Here is a 22,073-nt window from a genome sequence, read left to right as displayed (position 1 = left end):
CAGTCCTGGCCCCAGTCCATTTTATTATGAATATTTTGAAACATTTAAAATGAGGGAAAGAAGGAATGAAGGGAGGAAGGAACTGAATCGAGATAATACATATACCTGCCACCTAGTTTCAATAATTGTTAACATTTTTTATATATTTACTTCTTACACACACACCCACACACACATATTCACACATACACTTAGTGTTTTTGGAACTATTTAAAAATGAATTACAGACATGAGATCCCTTTCCCTCTAAATACTTTAGTGTATATTTCCAAAGAACATTCTCCTATGTAACCACCATGTCATTGTCACTTTTAATAAAGTGGAGCCCTAATATTATCGAATGATCAGTGTGCATTCAGATTTTGCAATTGCGCCCAAAAGATCACCGGTAGATTCTTTTAAACTAAGATTTTATTAAGGAGCATCCAATGCAGTTGGTTGTTATAGCTCTCTCTTTAAAATTATATTTTATTGATTGTCCCAATTTTCCCCGTTTGCCCCTCTCCACTCAGTAGCCCCCACTCCCTCAGGCAGTCCCCACACCCTTGTTCATCCCCATGGGTCATGCATATAAGTTCTTTGCCTTTTCCATTTCCTGTAGTGTACTTTGCTTCCCCGTGACTATTTTGTAACTACTAACATGTGCTTTTTAATCCCTTCACCTTTTCACCTGTTCCCTCAATCCCTCCTCACAGCTGGCTGCCCTCAACCTGCTCTCCATATCTATGATTCTGTTTCTATTCTGTTTGATTTGATGAGCTTGTTTTTTAGATTCAATTGTTGATAGGGATATATTTATTGTATTTTATTGCTCATAGTTTTTATCTGATTTTTCTCAAATAAGTCCCTTTAACATTTCATATAGTAGTAGCTGGGTGACAATCAACTCCTTTGGCCTTTTCTTGTCTGGAAAACTCTTTATCTGCCCTTTGATTCCAAATGATAGCTTTCTGGATAGAGTAATCTTGGTTGTAGATCTATGCTTTTCATCACTTTGAATCCCTTCTGGCCTGCAAAGTTTCTTTTGAGAAATCAGCTGACAGTTTTATGGGAACTCTCTTATAGGTAACTACTTGCTTTTCTCTTGATGCTTTTAAGATTCTCTCTTTAACTTGTGGCATTTTAATTATGATGTGTCATAGTATAGGCCTCTTTGAGTCCATCTTGTTTGGGACTCTCAGTGCTTCTTGGACTTGTGTGTCTATTTCCTTCACCAAATTAGGGAAGTTTTTCTCCATTATTTTTTCAAACAGATTGCCAATTTCTTGCTCTTTTTCTTCTTCTTCTGACACTCCTATGATGCAAGTGTTGGTAGGCTTGAAGTTGTCCCAGAGTCTACTTATACTATCCTCACTTTTTTGCATTCTTTTTTCTTCTTGATGTTCCAGTTGGTTGGTTGGTTTTTACTTTCCTATGTTCCAAACATTTGACTTGATTCCTGGCTTCATCCAGTCCACTGTTTTTCCCTGTAAATTTTTCTTTATTTCAATTGATATACCCTTCATTTCTGACTGGATCTTTTTTATGCTGTTGATATACTCACTCAGGTCCTTGAGCATCCTTATAACTAGTGTTTTGAACTCTGCATCTGAAAGATTGCTTATCTCCATTTTGTTTAGTTCTATTTCTGAAGTTTTGATATGTTGTTTCATTTGGGCCATGTTTCTTTGTCTCCTCATTTTGGCAGCCTCTTTGTTTCTGTGTATTAGGTAGAGCCACTGTGACTCCCTGTGTTGGCATCATGGCCTAATGTAGTAGGTGTCCTCTGGGGTCCAGTGGCACAACCTCCCTTATCACCCAAGCTAGGTACTCGAGGTGCACCCTTTGTGTGGGATGAGCACCCCCTCCTCTTGTAGTTGAGCTTTGGTTGCTTTTGTGAGTCAATGGGAGGGAGTTACCCAGGCCAGTCAGCTGCAAGGACAGCCTGTGACCACTGACCACCAACCTTTACCCTCTGTGGAGGATCAGCTGTGCAGGGCCGACTCCACAGAGCAGGGCTTACTTCAGCAGGGCTCTGGTGCCCACTTGTATTCTGCCTGGGGCCACTTGGCATAAACTATAAAGAAATCTGCATCTGGATGCTTCTTATGCTGGACTTGGGGGTCCCCTAGTGAGGCCAAACTGTGAATCAAGGCCAGCTGCTGCTAGTGCTGGGTCTGGGACCACTTAGCAAGGGATAAGGGCTCACTGAGGCCATCTGCTGCTTGTTGAGAAGATTTAGGGAGATCGGAAGCACGGGCTAAGACAAGTCATTTGTATGGATAAGCCACTGCTAGTCACTTGAGTGGGCCCATGGTTTGGGTGGAACAGTGTCTCAGGGAATCGCCAAGGGGGGCGCAAAGTGTGTGAGCCAGGTTGATGGAATCTCAGATCTGGTGTCTGCCATGCTCTGCAGCTCTGTGCAGGGAGGGCTCAGAAGAGTAGCAGGGACCTCTGCCATCAGTCTTAGAGATTTTCTGTCTTAGAGAAATCTGTCCCCCAGTTCACGCCCTGACGCCAGACACTTCCGTTCCTCCCCGTATGACACTGGTGCCCTTCAAGCTGCTGCCCTGGTGCTGGAGCTCAGGGGGAGTGAGTCTGAGTAAGACTGGGTGTGGACCTTTTAGGAGGAAGTGCCTGAGAGTCAAGCAGTTGCTTCCATCAACTCAACCTCCTCTCGTTTTTACAGACAGAAACCGTGGGGACTTATCTTCCAGGCACTGGAACCCTGGGCTGTGGGGCCTGGTGTGAGGCTGGGACTCCTCACTCCCAAAATATCCCTCCCACTTTGTATCTGCCACATGTAGGTAGGGGACCAGCCCATCTGCATCCCTGCCTGTACGCCCCACCTACCAGTCTGGGTAGATGTGATTTCTTCTTTAATTTCTTGGTTGTAGGATTTCAATTCAACTTGATTTCTGCTGGTTCTGAGTGATGGTTGTTCTGTAGTCCAGTTGTGATTTTGCTGTGGTTGTGCGAGGAGGCAGTGATTTGTTTACCTAGACGGCCATCTTAGAGGTAACTTTTGGGCGAAGTCACAGCCCCCAGATGTGGGAAGACAGTGGCACCACCAGCTTCTACATCACTCATCTGAAGGGCGAATATTCCGGGTAGACTCACCAGCAAGCAAAGAGGTCCTGAAGAGGCGAGTGTGGTAGAGGGGAGGGTGTGCTCCTCGACTCCCCCGCCTCTCATTCTCCGTGGGGGTGAGCACGTGGGGTCTCCCCAGTGGTTGTATCTCTTTCAAGTTTCTTATTTTAGAACAGCAACCCTCCTGTATTTGCTATAGCACTGGCAGTTTGAAAGCCAATTTTCTTATACGATGTGTCATATTCTGAATATGCACAATTGTTTCCTCATGGTCTCATTTAAGCTGGACGATGGGTAGGATTTTGTACCCAGCACTCACAGACCCAGCTCCCTCGGTGCAGCAGCAAACCTGCCTCAACTCTACCCCCTTTCTCTTAAGCAGTGTCCCTGAGAAATATGGCAGTCATGAAGCTTGGGGGAGGGGGAGTAAAAGGCGTTCCAGTCAGTAGTAAATGCCCCACTAGATGTTTCTACTCATGATTCCTAACCTCTAACGACCTCATAACACAGACACCTACAACCGTCTTTTAAAGACAAGGGAGCAGGCTCAGAGAAATATGAGGCATTTGTCCAGTGTCACATCGCTCCTCAGTGTCAGCCTGAAATTGGGATCCAGATTTGCCTAGTTAGAAAGTTTCTGTCTCACTGCACTGAAGACTGCAGTTGCATACACCGATTTGCCAAAATCAGCCCAGAACCAAAGTGTTTATGGAGCGACATGATACCCAGGTAAAAATCACACCATGGCTGGTGCATGTCCCTGCTCCTTGAAATGGAGAAAACACACACAGCCCAGAGCTACTCCACAAGCGCATTTTCTTTCTGGACTCTTCTTTCTCTTTGCTCTCAAGTCAGTTGCAGACACTTACGTTGTGTTGCAGCTCACTGTGAGCGTCGTCCGACTGTCGCTGCAGCTGCTGTGCTGTCTCTGTGTGAGGCAGCAACGGCTCGAGGATTGCAGCCACAGCTCCTGCTGAACCCGCTCACATGCTGTGGGCCTGACCCATTTTCTGTGTCCAGAGCACACAATGGCTGCATCAGAGGGTTTACTGCTCCCAGGGTGCTTTTGAGCATTGCCTGTATTCTTAATTAGATTTTTTTCCCTTTTTAGTGGAGTCTGTCGATGTGTGGCTATAAACAGCGCCTTCTGGTTTTCTGATGACATGATGAAAATATAAATGGATTCTGCAGATTGCATTCTATTATCCTCACTATTAAGCACTCAGAGCTAGTGCTGGAGAGGATCATGGTCTGATAACAGGCCTGGACTTCTGTGCTGTTTCTTTGCCAAGCCAAACTGAATAGATACGAGGAGCTATTGTTGTTAAAGAGAGCATAGCAGTGTAAGTGCCACTGGAAGAAGTGCCTTCAGAAGGCAGTGTTGGGGGGCATCAGCCCCGGCGTGGGTGAAGGGACACCCGCTTCTAGTCTTCCTACACCAGACTTGTTCTGGTGTAGGTAGAAGGGACAGGAGATGGATCTGTAGCAAGAGTCCTGGAGGCTGTCTGAGAGACGACTTGTGCAGGGATCAGCGTGGAAGGAGGGTGGCCACAGAGGCGGCTGCCACAGTTGCCCTGCTGAGAAGTGATGAAGGCTTGGACTAGTGCGGTCGTGTAGAGACAGAGGGAAAAGGACAGATCTCAGACAGCTTTTGGAGGGAGGAGCCGTGCTCTTCTTGATGGCTCGAGTGCATCTCCGTGTTGTTGGGGGTGGGGACAGTGATGTCCTTCCCTGATAGGAAGACAACCAGGAAAATGGAACAAGTTTGGGTCAGGAGACAAACATCATGAATTTTGGTTTGCCCTTAAATGTGAAATATTTATTAGGTACCCAAGTGGAGATGTTGAGCGAGAAATTGGATATTTGATTCTGGACTTCAGGGAAGAAGGAGCAGAGCTATATTTTTAAAAATGTGTGAGTTACTACATGCAAGATATTTAAAGGCAAGAGATTTAAATTCATAAAAATGTATGAGTTATCATATATGAGATATTTAAGGGTATGGGACTCTCCAGGGAAGGGGACTGTGTGGTTGGAGAGAGAACAAAGGAAAAATGAAAGAGAAGAAAGAACCATGTTTTACGTTAGGAAGTGAATGAGGTTTAAGCACCCAAGTCAGCAGGGAAAGGAGCATTTGTTGAATGCGGTGGGAGGAGGGCCAGGAGAGTCTGGGGTGGGAGGGGCCTGGGAGACTCAGGTGACTAAAGAGGAGGGAGTGCCTGACTGTCCTGCTGCTGAGACCCTGACTCGGGTCAGAGGAGAAAATGTCTCTTAGGTCAGACAGTGTGGCGATCCTGGAGTTTAAGACAGAACCGGTGAAGTTCTGTCTCCCATCAGGGAGGAAAGAGCCTGCAGAGAATATTGGAAAGAGAGAAATCATGGATGAAATCTATGTCAGTTCTAACATTGCTGCCGATATTGACAGTGAAATTTATTGAGCTCTTCCTGTGGGTCAGGTACTGGGGGAGGGCTTGACATACACCAGTTCATTCACTCTTCAGCAAACCTGGAGGTGATACAATTACCATTTTGTAAGTAGGGGAGCTGAGGGTTGGCAGAAGTTCATTAATCTGCTGATGATTTAGCTTATGCTGGTGGAGCTCAGAGTCAAAATCTTGGCTCTTAACTCTTAACCGTTTAAGAATTTTCAGTAAATTAAAAGTGGGCAGCTTGTAGGTGGCTGAGCAATGAAGATAAGGGCAGTGGGCACAGTGTACTGAGAGAGGGAGTGTGGGCTGCGGCAGGAAGGATAGTGGCAAAAGGGGTTGGGCTGGATTAGGGTTTTTAGGAAAAGAAGGGTTTTCACTGTGCTACCAGTGGAGTGATGAAGGATGACACGAACCAAGAGGTGAGGTTGAGATAAAGTCAGCACCTTGACAGAGGAAGGAGAAAGTATATTTTTTCCTTTTAAGCTGGCAGGAAAAAACGAGAAGACAGGTGTAGCCATGGAATATAGAGCAAGGTGCGCAGGGCTGGGCGTGGTGGTCTTGACGAGAAGTCGGCCTGGTGGTCTGAGTTGCTCTGTGATCCCAACAGCGGGGCTGTTGCTGTACCATGGGGGTGGGAAAGTCAGCAGGAAGTAATTGTGAGCACCAAGCAAAAGCCATTCTGGGATTCTGTCTTTAGGAATGGGGAGATAATGGAACATGGGGAGAATGCTTGGCAGCATCCTCCTCCCACCCTCATCTTCTGGGTTACCTGTTTTGTTTCAGAATCCAGTACAAGCCATCGTTCTGACACATAGGTTCTCGATTGTCTGGGCTGTGCCTATTGGGCACGTCATTTCCTACCGCCCTCCTGGTCCTGCCCGCCTGCTGCCCATGATCGGCCCTTAGAAATCCTCCTCTTTACTCAAAGGAACCTTTGTACAGGTCTTTGTGTCTCCCTGGAGTGGCCTACTTTATCTCCTTCCTTTGGGGAATCCCTTCGTATCCTTCAGAACCAACTCAAACGTCAGCCCCTCTGAGGCTTCCCTTGACTCTCTTGGGTAAAGACAGTTCATTCCTTCACTCAGATGCTGCACAGAGTCATGTCTGGGAACGTGAACTCTGCAGTCACACCACTAAGTCCAGGCGCTGCTACTGACTCACTCTGTGCCCTTGAACATGTTACTTAACCTTTCTATGTCTAGGTTTCCTTGACTTTAAAATGGAGAGAATGATAATCGGACCCACCTCAGTTGTTATGAGGATTAAATCAATTAAAATGCAGCAAGCATTTAGAACAGAGAGGACACATGGTACTTGGTATTGACTGTTATCGTTCAAGTATTTCTTCAGTCACGTAATCTGTGCTAATCGCTTCCTCCGTGCTCCTGTAGATCTCTGTCCGTGTTTCTCTACCAACACCTACTGTATTATAATGTTGTGTCTTTCCCCTGGGTTGTGGATTCTTACTGGGCAGGCTCCAGATCTTGTTAGTTTGGTCTTATGCCTACTATTCTGCCTGGCATGAAATAGGTATTCAGTAGATGGTTGATTGGTTGATTGCTAATTCTGGCTCAGATGAGTATGATTTATAACTGTTTACAAAAAGTTTCAGTATCATCTTGATTTGTGATCCCATCAGTAAATAAGTGGATCAAAAACCTATGGTACATTTACATGACAGAATACTACACAGCAGAAAAAAAGAAGGAGCTAATACCCTTAGTAATAGCAAGGATGAAACTGGAGAGCATTGTGCTAAATGAAATAAGCCAGGAGGTGAAAGACAAATACCATATGATCTCACCTATAAGTGGAAGCTAATCAAAAAAACAAACAAGTGAGCAAAATAGAACCAGAGACATTGAAATTAAGAACAAACTGATAGTAACCAGAGGGGAGGTGGGAGGGGATAATGGGGGGGGAGGGGGAAGGGCCATCAGAGAACATGTATAAAGGACACATGGACAAAGCCAAAGGAGGGTAGGATCAATGGTGGGAAGTGGGATGGCTGGGATGGGGAGAGATTGGAGGGGGGGAAATGGAGACAATTGTACTTGAACAACAATAAAAAGAGGGGAAAAACAACAAAAGAACAAACAAAAGAAAATGAAAACGGACTCATAAAAACAGAGATCAAACTGATGGTCCAGCATGAAACAGGATGGGAAGACGGGTGAAAAGAGGTGAAAGGGAAAATAGTCAATAATATTGCAATAACTTTGAATGGTGACAGGTGGGTGTTGGGCTTAGTGTCGTGATCACATGGTAAAGTGTATAAATGCTGAATCAGTACATTGTACCTCTGAAACTGATATAACATTGTATGCCAAGAATATGTAATTATTTTTTATGTAACATTCTGGAACTCATTGCTAAAAAGGTTGTTGTAAGGGTAAATCCCAGGGATGGACTTAAATAAAATCTTTTAAATTTTGGAAAAAAAAAAAGAATCTTTTGCCCTGGTTGGTGTAAGCTCAGTGGATTGAGTGCAGCCCTGCGAACCAGAGGATCATGGTTTGATTCCCAGTCAGGGCACATGCCTGGATTGTGGGCCATTTCCCAATAGGGGACGCACGAGAGGCAACCATACATTTGATGTTTCTCTCCCTCTCTCCTTCCCTTCCCCTCTAAAGATAAATAAATAAAAATTAAAAAAAAATCTTGATTTGCTTTTCCTAGCAACCCCATGAAGGAGACAGAAATAGCAGTGCATTTATTTTCAATAAATGTGAAAATTAAGAGCAATTCCAATCTGCTTTATTTTACAATTCAGGTATAAAATATGCAGAAATGTTCTTGTTAAATAAGTCAAATGTGATCAGGAGGTAAATGAGCATAATGAGCCACAAATAATTATCTCCAGTGAATTAAAGAGGTGTGATGTTCATTTATTGTTTATTAGAGGAAATTACAACAGCCTGAAAAGTGTACCTGTTATGGTACAGTTGAGAGAATATATCCATGTCTTTCAAAAGTTAAATAAAAAAATCTACTAACTTTCGTATTTTTCCAATTGCTTGAATCTAGGAACCAGTATTTTGCCAGCCAGTAGACTCTCCTCTTAAGACCATTATAATAAGTTTTCCAAAATTTATATAGTTAAAATCTTTAGGCCTTCAGTTTATTAGTAGACTGGAGTTTATCCACCAGATTGCTTTAAAAAAAAGAAGCTTAATGAAAACATATCTGAAATACAACTTGTTTAAATGGTAATTATCAGGCCGAGACTGATTCTTGGCAGCCTTTGCCTGTTCATGGCAATTATGTAATAAATAATGGTAACAAAATAATTAGTGAAGTATAGCAATTTTGATATACAATGTGTTACATTATAAACACATCCTAAAGATGTTACCGTAAGTTGTGCAGTTTTCTTTATCAGACTTTTTTTGTTACTTCTTTATATTTCAGTTATTTAAATGGCTTACAGCAATGCATTCAAATAGACACACTCAGGAATATAATAACATTAGTTCTGTGGGAAGAAAATCAAAACACAGATGAGCTTACTCAGTAATTACTTGCATAAAATAGTGTGATAACACATCCTAACGTCTGCTTGTTTCTGCTTTTGGTTTAATTGCTAAGCTACATGAAATCTTTTCTTTAAAACCATCAAGGTTTTGATAAATCATCCACTCATTGAGTGTTTTCATCTGACACATGTCCCTTCAACAAACAGATTGGTTAGTCACAAAAGGGAATCAACCCTGAGCCGTAAAGCAAGGGAAATCTGATAAAGGGCTTTCCTGAAAGACACGCAGGGCATAGCTGGTGACGTAGTTGCCCCCATAAGTACTTCTGAGGACTCCTGGAGTGGTGAGATCATTATGTCCACCCTTCAAATCTCTGTGTTCTCTAATAGTCTTGTGCATGCACTCCAATTAGTTTTTTTTGTGTTTCGTTGTTGTTGTTTGGGTTTTGCTTGTTTGTTTTTATGTCGAATATCTTCAGGGGACCGCAGGGACTTTGGCTTTTGCTGGGAGTGAGATGGAAAGGCATTGGGGGTTTTGAATGGTGCGGTGGCGGGATCTAACTTCCCAGGGTTACCCCGGGTGCCGTGGTGAGAATAGATAGAAGGGAGGCAAGGGCAGAAGCAGTGGGGCCAGCTGAGACTCTTACCGAGGTGCGAGATGACAGAGTGAGGGGCTAGAGTGGAGGCAGTGAGCAGTGGTGGGTTCCGGCTGAATTCTGGAGGGAGTATCCACAGGATTTGCTGGTGTGCATACTCGGGTGTGATCTGTCAGGGTCAAGCATGACTAAGTTGAACAATTGCAAGGAAAGAATTGCAAGGATTAATTGATCAGATGCATGAAGCTCAGCAAGGCATGGAGAGCAGAATTTGAGGGAATGACAAAGAGCCCCTGCCGTTTCACGCCACTCGTCCCTGATAGCCCCTGGTTGCTCCTGAGCCTGGGCTCTCTGCCCACCCACCCCATGTCCCAGGTGCCCATCTCAGGCTCTTTTTAAGTGCTCTGCTAATTTCCCCTTCCTGCTCTGTGTCCTTGGAGGGTGATCCCAAAGTGATGGTTTGGCCCGTGTCTTGTCTGAAGGGTTCCTGAGAATCCTTGATCAGTCAGGATCCAGGTGGGAAGGTCAGTGAAGAGTTTGGGTGGCCACTTTTCCCTTCCCCTGCTCATGAACTTGGGTAGTAGTGGTCGATTCTTGGCAGCTATTTCTTTTTTTATAGTAATGGATTATACTGTCACAGTGGAAACAGTAATTAGCAGTCTTCAGAGTTAAATATACAACAAATGATATTGTAAACACATAATAAAGATGTTGCTGAGAGGGGTTGTTGAGACAGGTCATCCAAAATCCCAATTCCAAAGGAAGGAACTCCCCGTTTCTGATTTGCAAATGCTGGCTTAGTTTAGTATGCTAGGTCAGGGCTTTGTGAAGTTTACTGCACCTGTGGATCACGTGGGAATCTTTTAAAGATGCTGGTTCTGATTAAGTACATCTTAAAGAGGGTGGGAGGAATGAGTTTGGTTTTTAACATTAATTTTAGGCAAAGATGCTGCCATTGCTGGTCTGAGGACGACTATTTTAGGGGCGTGGACCTTATTGAGTTTCTGGAGTGCATTCAGCCGTTGACCTTCCTAACCAAGATCCACGTGCTGCTGTTACACTTCGTGACTTCGGCCGGGAGGATGGATGGCCTTTGGTTGGTGGGAGCCATGTGAAGGCTGTGCTGGGACCCAGCGGACACAGGAGAGAGGGGAAGGAGCAAAGGATGCGGAATGGAGGCAGAGATGAGCACCCTCCTGCAAATGCACGGTGCCTATTTCTATCTCTAGAATTGTGAGGCTAGGAAATTGAATTCAATCAGACTACATCTTGGAGGATTTTGAGAAGCACATGGACAGCAGATTATTAGTCAACTGCACTTGACATTTTTTTACTGCCTATGCATCACATGCGAGATAATTGTAGACAGCACATGGGCCTTTTAGGAAGTCTATGGACCACCAGTATTTTCTTACAACCTTAACACTTACGTTACCTTCTGTTTATGGTAAGAGTTTAGACACTGCTTTCTTTGCCAGTCAGAAAGCTTGCTGCATGCAGTCATGTCTCAGTTGAATGTCTATCTCTAGGCCTTGTTTATTATTGTTGCTTAATAAATTGGAGATGGGCTTGTGTTAACTTGGCCAGAGATTCCATAAAAAAATATGAGTGAACTGTCTGGGTACTCAGTGTTAGCAGCATCTGCACTAGAATGTAGCACCTTTAACAAATGTGTAAAGACCTGAGGGGAAATGTTTTCAAAACTTCCTCATCACTTCATGGTGAATGAGGTTAGTTTTATAGAACATGTAAGTGATGTTTGGAGAATACAAATAGGACTAACAGATTCAGGAAAGAAAATATTAAAGTGCTTAAAGTCTATGTTTAAAACCTTGGCTTTTTAAATGGCATCTTTCTTAATGTCTTTATTTTGGGAAAAAGCTAGATATTTGTAAACAGTAAAGAACTACTTTTTATTCTTTTTTTTCTCCTCTCAAATAAGAAAAAGAGGATATTCACAAAAGGACTTCCCTCCCTCCCTCCCTCCCTTCCTTCCTTTTCCAGGCAATGCATTTTATTGACTTGTGAATTGCCCTTCTAGTGGGAGTGGCGATGAGCATGTTTTGTAATAGAACTGGAGCTCTGGTTTGAAAGGCAGAGTTGGGACTGCTTAGTTTCCTTAGACTGCTCTTTAGAAAACAGTCAGACAGACAGACAAACAAAAGACTGTTTAATTATAGGAGCATGTATTAATTGTAGAACATTTTAGAAAAATAGGGACATTTTTATTATTATTTTTAAAGATTTTATTTATTTTCAGAGGGACAAGAAGGGAAGGAGAAAGAGAGGGAGAGAAATATCGGTGTGTATTGGTTGCCTTTTGCACACACTGCAATGGGGACCTGGCTCGCAACCCAGGCATGTGCCCTGACTGCGACTCAAACCAGTGACCTTTCAGTTCTCAGCCTAGTGCTCCATCCACTGAGCCACACCAGTAAAGGCAAAAATAGGGACGTTTTTAAAGAAGGAAATAAAAATCGCATCTGACTCCAGCCATGAAGAGATAACATGTTGACCTATTTCCTCTGTGTGTGTGTCTGGTAATGTCTTTTTCTGGTTTTGGAAGCAGGGTAATAATGTTGGCCTAATAGAATGAATTTGTGAGGATTCTTTCCTCATCAGTTGTCTGGAAGAGTTTGTGTAGAGTTGTGTTATTTCTTCCTTACATATTTGGTGTAGTTTACCAGGCAAGCCTTCTGGGGGGCCTGGTGTTTTTGGAGGGGGTAGGGTGGAGGTTATTTATTTCTTTGTTGAGTGAACTTTGATTGCTTGTATCAAGGAATTTATCCCCTTCAGCTAAGTTGGTGAATTTGTTCTGGGTGGAGAGAGGGAGACCCAAGTCAAGAGGCCCTCTCCCCTGCCTGGGTTCTTGTCTCACTTGCAAGAGAATAATTCAAGCAAGAAGCGAACAGGTGTAGTGGAAATGAAATAGCAGTTTATTTATGAAACACATACAAGTATGGAGCTGCAAGCAGGTGCCTGGCGAGTCTAAATGCCCCACACGTTGAGGAAAGAAAGTTGTTAGTAAGTTTGTTAGTAAGTTTGTTCTATGCATTTGAATCGAGACTACAAATGGGTATGTAGCTAATCCAAGTACTCCAGCTATTGGGGTTCAGGGGTTATATACCTTAGTCAGCTTCTAGCTTTCTCCCGCCCCTTCTAAATCTTGGGAATAATGTACAGCCACAAGGCTTTCTTTCTCAGTTAGTAAAGACTCTTTGTCTTAGTGAAATTATTACAGAGGCTCCCTTTCCCAGCACAGAGTCTCAAGGACTTTCCCTTTCCTCTTGTGCTATTTATGTTTGAGACACCAGCAGTCTTAACACACTGAGCTCAGAACTGCTGGCTTCATTGGTGAGACTTGCCTCCCTTTTGCTCCTCGCCTCCTGTATTAAGTTCTTTGTTAGGTTGTAATGGCGAGGGCCCTGCCTGTAGCCCCCCTCTGCTGCTCATTCCTAGCTGCTACCCAACAAATTTATTTATACTATTTTTGTTATACTTTTCATGTCTGTGGAATATGAAATAATGTCATCTCTGTCATTCCTGATGTTGATAATTTGTGTCTTTTTTTGGCTAAAACCAAAAGTTATCAATTTTATTAGCTAATGGTTTATCAACCTGACTGAAGAGTTGTCATTTTATTGCTCTCAAAGAAAGACAGACAGCTTTTGATACCATTGATTTTTCTGTTTGATTGATTTCAACTCTGATATAATGTAATTATTTCCCCCTTTCTGCTTAATTTGGGCTTAATTTGCTTAAGGTTGAAGCAAAATTCACTGATTTGAGATCTTCTTTGCTGATATAGATGTTTTATGTTATACAGTTTCCCCAAATGCTACTTTAGCGTCTTTCTATACATTTTTATATTGCAGTATTCTTTCACTACAGAATACATTCTAATTTCTTTTGATTCCTTTTTTAATCAATGGGTTGTGTAGAATTGTGCTACTTAGTTTAAAATTATTTGTGGTTTATTCCACAGATATTTCTGTTGTTAGTTTCTGATTTAAGTCCATTGTGGTCAGTCAGGTAACATACTTTTTTTATGAACTGAGTTCTTTTAAGTTTGTGGAGACTTGTTTTCTAATCCGGAAATTAATCTATTTCAATAAATGTTCATTGTGAACTTGAGAAGAAAAATGTGTATTCTCCTGTTATAGGATGGAGTATTCTAGAAATGTCAGTTAAGTGAACTTGGTCGATAGTGTTGTTCAACTATTCCTTATGCTTATTGATTTTCTGTCTGCTTATTCTATCTGATTTCAAAAAGAGATATTCAGTCTTTGACTCTAGTTGTAAATTTGTCTATTTCCCCATGCAAGTCCATCATTTTATCTTAGGTATTTTGAAGGTTTTGATTTTCTGTCCACTGATTCTGTGTTTTCAAAGAGAGATATTCAATCTTTGATTCTAGTTGTGAATTTGTCTATTTCTCCTTACAAGTCTGTCTATTTTGGCTTATATATTTTGAAGTTTTTTTTTATATTGCAAGTATATTTTATTGATCATGCTATTACAATTCTCTCATTTTTTCCTCTCCTTTGTTCCCCTCTGCCCTGCCCTGCCCTCCCGCTATCATTCCCCATCCTCAGTTCATGTCCATGGGTCACACATATAAGTTCTTCGGCTTCTCCATTTCCTATACTATTCTTAACTCCCCCGTGTCGATTTCATACCTATGAATTATGCTTCTTATTCCCTGTGCCTTTCCCACCATTCTGTTCTCTCCGACTCCCCGCCAATAACCCTCCATATGATCTCCATTTCTGTGATTCTGTTCCTGTTCTAGTTGTTTGCTTAGTTTGTTTTTTTGTTTTTGGTTTTTAGGTTCAGTTGTTGATAGCTGTGTGTTTGTTGTCATTTTACTGTTCTTAGTTTTGATCTTCTTTTTCTTAGGCAAGTCCTTTTAACATTTCATATAATAAGGGCTTGATGATGATGAACTCCTTTAACTTGATCTTATCTTGGAAGCGCTTTATCTGCCCTCCCATTCTAAATGATAGTTTTGCTGGATAGAGTAATCTTGGATGTAGGTCCTTGTCTTTCATGACTTCAAATACTTCCTTCCAGCCTCTCTTTGCTTGTAAGGTTTTTTTTGAGAAATCAGCTGATAGTCTTATGGGAACTCCTTTGTAGATAACTGTGTCCTTTTTCCCTGCTGCTTTTTAAGATTCTCTTCTTATCTTTGATCTTGGATGATTTAATTATGATGTTTCTGGTGTGTTTTCCTTGGGTCCAGTTTCTTTGGGACTCTCTGAGCTTCCTGGATTTCCTGGAAGTCTATTTCCTTTGCCAGATTTGGGAAGTTCTTATTATTTTTTCAAATAAGTTTTCAATTTGTCCATCTTCCTCTTGTCCTTCTGACACCCATATGATTTGGACGTTGGAACATTTAAAGTAGTCCCAGAGATTCCTAAGCATCTTCTCAAGTTTTTTTTTTTAAATATAATTTTTATTTAATTCTTGTTCAAGTACAGGTTTCTGTCTTATATTCCCAGCCCTGCCCACCCCCCGTCCAGTGCTCCCCACCTCCCTCCCATTTCCGCCCCCCACCCTTAGTTATTGTCCATGTGTCCTTTATACTTGTTCATGTGAGTCCATCCCCTTTTCCCCTATGATTCTCTCCCTTTTCCCCTCAAGTTTTTGAATTCTTGTTCCTTCATTCTGATCTAGTTGAATGTTTATTTCTTCCTTTTGCTCCAAACCATTGATTTGAGCCCTGGTTTCCTTCCCTTCACTGTTGGTTCCTTGTGCATTTTTCTTTATTTAACTTTTCATAGCCTTCACTTTTTCTTCTATTTTGCATCCATACTCAGCCATTTCTGTGAGCATCCCAATTACCATTGTTTTGAACTCTGCATCTGAAAGGTTGGCTTTCTCCTCGCCACTTAGTTGTTTTTCTGGAGTTTTGATCTGCTCTTTTGTTTGAGCCATATTTCTTTGTCTCAGCGTACCTGTTACATTGTAAGGGGCAGAGCCTTAGGTAATCACCAGAGTAGGGCAACCCACTTCACTGTGTTGTGGCGCTATATGTGGAGGAGGGGTCTGAGAGGGAGCAATGCTGCTTGCTTGGCTCTCCCCCACTTTCAGTCACTTGCCCCGCTTCCCACAAACAAGTTGGGCCCTTCTGGGGCTAATTCCCAGGTGAGTGGGCTTGTGTATGTTCTAGGATCCTGTGGGTCTCTATAATGGACACTCTTGTGAGGCTGGGAGTTTCTACCACCACTGCAACCCACACAGCCTTTTACAGGCAGAGGTTTGGAGGCTTTGGTTTCCGGTGTTGGAACCCTTGGTTGGGCTGTCTGTCTCACTCCCCAGTTGTCCCTCCCAGCTTATTCACATGCAAATGTGGGGCTGCCCAGTCCACCAGCCCCCCAACCCCCCAACCCCCCCGCCTTACCTGGCTCAGTCTGTTGCCTGTCTCCGCCCCTCTAACCAGTCCAAATGAATGTTTCTTCTTTAACTCCTTGGTTGTTGGACTTCCAAGCAGTTCAATTTTCTGGTAGTTCTGGTTATTTTTATTTCTAAATTTGTTGTTGTCCTGCTTTTGGTTGTGCGAGGATGGAAAGCATGTCTACCTATGCCTCCATCTTGGCTGGAAGTTCTGAAGCTCTTTTATTAATTAGGTGTGGAAACGTGTAGGATTGCTGTGTCTTCCTGGTGAGCTAAACCCTTTGTCATTGTGAAGAGACTTTCTCTGTCCCCCAGATATTTTTTGTTCTAAAAGTTCCTTTGTCCGACGTTAATGTGACTAAACTTTCTTTTGATTAGTGTTGGCATGGTGTATCTTATTCTATTCTTGTATATTAATGTATTTCTATCTTGTGCATTTCCTGTAAGCATCATGTTGTTGGATCTTGCTTTTTTTTAAATCCAGTCTGACAATCTCTGTCTTTTAATTGGGGATATTTGTAATATTTAATGCATTTATTGATATGGTTAGGTTTAAGTCTACAGTACTGCTACTTCCTTTCTATTTATTCCATCTGTTCTGTATTCCTTTCTCCATTTTTTTGCCTTTTTAAAATTGTTAGAGTGTTTCATGATTTCTTTTAATCTCATTTCTTGACTTATTAACTGTAACTTTTTTATTTTGCTATTTAAGACATTGCTTTAGAGTTACTAGTATGCATATTTACAAGGCCTGTTGTAGATGATCAAAAAATATTTGTTGAATGAACAAATGCAGGCCTTAGAGCCTAAGCCAGAGGGCTGCCGAGAGGCATCATGATTGGCCCTTAGTCCCGTGCTGTCGAAGTTCATTCCTTCCCAGATCTTATTTTCCTCCTTTAAATCATGTTACTGTGGATATTAGCTTTAATCTTTCTGTCCTAATGTTAGTCTCTGAAGGTTAGGGGTCTGTCTTCCTTCCCCTCCTGCCCCCTTAACATTTGAACAAATAGATACTTTTCCTTAGATGGTAGGTCCTACAGGGTTTTTTGAAAGTGTATGGGTGAAAGAGGGTTGGCCTTGACATGTCATGGCCAAACCCCCCAAAAGTAACATATTTATCAGGAAGAACAAATATTTTTAAAGGTAATAGGAAAAAAACCTTCCAAAATATGGTCTAAATTTAAGATTAGCAGATCTAAGCAAAACTACACATGGAAAGGAAATTCAGAGCTCATGTTTGCCGTTCTTAAAATGTTACCAGTTATTTTAGCGCTGGTAAATATATACAAGTATATAATCACTGTGCTTGCTGATTTAAAAAAATGAAAAACTTATGCTCTCTTTTTTTTTCTTTCCCAGCAAGTAACCGGCAGGAGCTTTGGTGATAAAGATTTTCGGACAGGGTTAGAAAACGGAATCCTTCTCTGCGAGTAAGTATAGACTGTATCCAGTTGGATTTTATTCAAAAAGAATTATCAATGCTATTCAGTTTGCATGTAAAACTTCCAGTGGTTTTTTTAAAAAATTTAATCAGTTTGAATCTGAAATTTAAGAAAATCACTGGGCTAAGCAGTGAATGTAAATAAATAGGTGAGGGGTCAGTGGTCAGTAGGGCGTGGTGGGCCCTGTGGCGGTTTTGGACTAGATAAAGGAACATCTGGTCCCTGCCACTCAGCTCCAACCCACTTTCACTGGGTAAGAATTCGGGCCCAGGTAATTGAAAGGATGTGGATTGACCTGTGATAAAAGTAGCAGCTTTCCCCCCTTGTCCACCCCGCCCCCCACCCCAACAAAAGCAGCTTGTGCCAAGTGCAAACAGTGCTTTTATTTACTGACAAGCATGCCAGGCAGTGTCCTCCACTGGGCCTGCTTCCCTGAACTAGTTTTCTTATGCTTCATTTGTGCTGTTGGCAGAATTCAAGTATGAATCATAACTGCAGAGTTTAATTGGTATGTTTTGAGCCTGGGCTTTGTCATAGAGTGCTGCTGAGATGATGGATTCAAGAACTTTCTGTGAAGTGGTTCTGGACACAAACTAGAACCTTAAGACATATAGGTGGGTAGACATAAACTTCAAATCAAGATTTCAAAATTTGAATCTATTTAATAGGTTCTGTAATCGCAGTACTGATTCATATTTTATTGAAGTAAACTGCATCTACATGAAATGCACAGCTCCACAATTTACAGTCTGATGTGTTTTCAGAACGGTGTACTTGCCTGTAACCTATACCCTGATCAAGATATAGAACAGAAAGTTCCCCCAGGTCCTTTCTCAGTTGATCTCAACTACCTGTAGAAAGCACTGTTCTGATTTCTGTCATCACATCTATTTTATCTTTTCTTGAACTTCACGTAACTGGAATCACATAGAACATGCTCTAATTTTAGCGACTTGCAGATGTTGTTTGAGACCCACTCACCAATGTAGCTGAAAGAGCACGTGTTTTGGAGCCTGAGAACTAGATAGTCATGTCCCCCCTTCACCCTTAAGTAAGTTAACTTCCTCTAGTCTCTATTTCCCTTCTCTAAAATGGTAATAAAATCTTTATATCTATTGTCTCTTCCACAAACTTTTTTGTGAATTTCAACAGGATCCTGCGGATACAGTGTCTTAAAAATTACATATGTATACAGGTGTTGATTATTATGCAGCACCTTTCAACACATCTCATGTTAGCATCCTTTCCCCTCTGCTCCCTACTGCCCTTCTGTCTTCAAAGAGAAACTTACACCCCTGTTAGCTGATTCTATGCCTTCCTTCCTATGAAGTCTTCTCATACTTATGTCCCTGTGGGGGGGCTCCGCCTGCAGGGCCTCCCCTGGCTGCCACAGATGAGAATAAGTCTACCAAGACATGATCTGCTTGGGGAGGAAAGGTAGCCAATTTCTCAAAGGAGAAGGGCCAAGAGCCTTTTCCTCAATGGGCTTTTATTGGGTTTGTTTTGCACAGGAATACAGGTAAAGCTCATTAATCAGTGTCAAGCAGTAAGGATCAAACAATAGATAACAAAGAACTCTGAGGGCCTATTTTGAGTCAGGGTCAGATAGCTAAAGAGCTACAAAACTTTGAGGAACGAACTCACTTCTTACTTGGACCCTTATTTAATTGAGAACATTCTAAACAAAGCAGATTTCACAGGATTTTACATATTCTTTCTTAGGCCTGATCACCTGGGGAACCCGCCCTTTTCAGCACAGGGCAGTACCCACCACCAGCATTGTTTCAGGCTTAAATCAGGCAGCCAAGAGATTAGGAGACAGAATGAAGACTCAGGCTATGTGATAGTAGAGGGGTGGGGGACCATCACCACCTTTTGCTGTAGTCCCCCAAGTCCTTCCTTGGGGCCTCCACAATCATGTGCCTGTCTTAGGTCATTCCCTCCTTGGGGAATCTTACCCATCATTGGCTAACCGATCAAGAATTGGGGACCAATTATGGATGAAGTAAAAGGAGCAGATGCAGCGCTCCTGCCAGGGAGATAAGCTTTGTCTCCTTAGTGGCTTATGGTCCAAAGGTCCTTCACTCACCCTTAGCCATGGAGGGGTTACAGCTCCTGAAATCAGGCAGGGTGGTTCCCAACATGTCCCTCACCAGATCTTTTCTCTTTATTAAAACTAAGTCAGAGCTCATCTCATAGGTGAACCATAACTGGTTTAGCATCTCACCAAAGACAAGCCTAGACAGACCCCTAACACTTCCTTTGGATTCTAGCACCTGTTTCTCGAATAATTCTGGACTTAGCCCTCTCCCAGTGTGAATGGACTAGCCAGAATATGATCTAACTTATTTCCCTAATGCTTTCTTACTTAATCTGTGGAAGTGGATCTTGGATATCAATTTTTGTTTACCTAACATTTGTTCCAAAGATTCTTATAGGCCTCCACTTCTCTACTACATCCCCGTGAATAAATCCATCGAGGGCAATGTCTGACTTTGGATTCAGCAGGCTCAGGAGCTAAATCTAAAGGCTCTCGATCTAAAGACATTTGCACACACAGGATTTGATTTTTACCTAAATTGAGATGTTGAGTTAGAGGATGGATTCTCTTATGTGTGCAATGTCCCTATCCATTGGCCTTTTGCAAACACATTAATGAGTGTTAGAGCTACATTATTGTGGAGAGATAGGGTTCAAGTCCAGGCCATGGTTAGTTGGTTAGACAATGTGGAGGCAGAGATTATAGCAAAAGTCTCTTTAAATAAATAAAGGGCTTGGATAGCAAACAGCCTGGTGTTGAAACTGAGAGACTGGCCAATATAGGACATGGACACGTGTTACTGTCTGGATAGGCAGGATACGAACCCAAGACATGTTAGTTATTGTCTAAGTCCCATCGAGCAACCAGGCACAAAAACGTGACCCTGCAGCTGCGTGCACTAAAGGTTGGTAACAACAGAGGGAGATTTCCACTCTCCTTTTTGGTCAGGGCATGGCTAGGTTTGATCTGAGCCTATTGGGCGGCTGCAGATGGACATTAGCAGGTACATTTTCTGGGACTTGTCTCCAGAGACCAGGTTGGCCAGGTGGGGGCCTTGCAGTGTTCCAGGTGTGTGATTGGCTGATGGCGAGGGCCAAACGGCAGTGAACTCAGCTTGGAGGGTCTCGGGAAAGGGAGGGTTGCCAGACAATGGATCCATGCAGGTTTTAAACAACTGTCTTTGAAAAGCCGAGTACACTTGAGAACTATATCATTTTGTTAGCTAATGTCAGTTGCCCCAATAAATTCAGTAAAAAAAATTTTTAAGTTGCTTAAGGCTGTGCCACTGTCTAGAATCAGTGAGAGTTACGTGGATGCTGGTGGTTAGGGAGTTCTAACTCCTTAATCACCACTCCCGTAGCCACATTTGAAAATATAGACTCCAGCTGAAAACTATTCTTCCTTTTGTTCAACAAACTCTTATTTCCTTGTCTGGGTTGGATCAGGCTCTGACTGTTGGTTGCATCCGTAGAGGAACATCATACTCTTTGTCCACTAAATATTTCCTAAGTTTTTGTATGAGCCTGGAATTTTAATGTTATAGTTGTTGTCAAACTAAAGGGCATCGTCTGGGGCTAGGCCTGATTTTCTTCTTCCCAGCCTGCTTCTATACCCACCTGCAGCCTGTGAGGACCATTACTATACCCATCGTACGTGGGAGTAGCTGAGGCACTGAGGGTTGCCTCACTTGGCTAAGGTTATGCAAGTAAGAAGGATTTAAATGCAGAAGTCTGATTTCTTGGTTTTTGCTCTCTTCCACTGCCCTGTGTCTAGAGGTGGGATTGCAATGGGAGAGAAAAACAAGAGGTTGGAAGGTTGTGTTGGGATGGAACTGGTGCCAGAAAAACGAGAGTGTGGGGAGAAGGGCCGTACAGAGAATAACCGCTGGGGGCTCACTGGGTTGTCAGTCTTGGAAAATGTGAGCGTCAAGGGCCTGGCTGTCCTTCTTAAGATAAGAAGGCGAGTCCAGTAAGAGTGAGGGCATGAGAGGACAGGGAGCTGTGGTCAGTGGACATGTAGATTTCAGTGTGCTGAGGTGGAGCTGTCAAGACTAGATGGAGACAATGAGAGTGATGGGCCTGTACTAAAAATAAAACTACGGCGGCAGAAAGAAAAGACTGGCACCTACAGGCAGTTTGGCAGATGGAAATTGACCAGCGTCCAAATCGCCCGGGGAGCTCTTTTAGTTTGCCTGCAAAGTGCAGTGCACACAGCTTCGCACAGGCACATGGCTTTGCATATGCACCCCGTGTAAACTCCTTATGCATAAGTGCATAACTTAAAGTACTAGCAGGCACAGAAGAGAGTGCATATGCCAGCTAGAATCATAGTGGATGTGTTTTTGCTAGAATCATCTCTCTGGCTCTGTCGCTTTTGCCAAGTGTGTATAGTTGAAGTTTGAGAAGTTGATGCTCAAATGACTGAGCTCCCCACTGAGCATTAGAGATCTGGGGTCAACATGTGACAAAGCTGCAAATGTATGACAATTGTCATGCTGTTAGAAATGTTCATTGAATACTGCATTGTGTCCCTGAGGACTTCGGGGTTCAAAAGGAAGGCTGCCAAAAAAAAAACCAAACATTCCCCAGCCTGAACAACAATAAAAAATTAAAAAACAAAAATAAG

At 42.6% G+C, this 22,073-nt stretch overlaps 1 protein-coding gene across 12 annotated transcripts in view; it reads left to right on the top strand.

Annotated features, from left to right (window-relative positions):
- Positions 1 to 22,073, top strand: part of LIMCH1 (LIM and calponin homology domains 1) — a 325,311-nt gene that overhangs the window by 108,171 nt on the left and 195,067 nt on the right. For all 12 annotated transcript variants that reach the window (XM_037064259.1, XM_037064250.1, XM_037064245.1 and 9 more), the window contains exon 2: positions 17,325 to 17,395. In XM_037064259.1, coding sequence (XP_036920154.1) covers positions 17,325 to 17,395 — 71 coding nt within the window. The remainder of the gene's footprint in view (positions 1 to 17,324; positions 17,396 to 22,073) is intronic.

Source organism: Sturnira hondurensis, unplaced genomic scaffold, assembly GCF_014824575.4.
Source record: "Sturnira hondurensis isolate 20B ecotype Veracruz unplaced genomic scaffold, ASM1482457v3 Scaffold0015056, whole genome shotgun sequence".
In the NCBI taxonomy this organism is placed as follows: domain Eukaryota; kingdom Metazoa; phylum Chordata; class Mammalia; order Chiroptera; family Phyllostomidae; genus Sturnira; species Sturnira hondurensis.
This window is presented reverse-complemented; position numbering and strand designations above follow the sequence as displayed.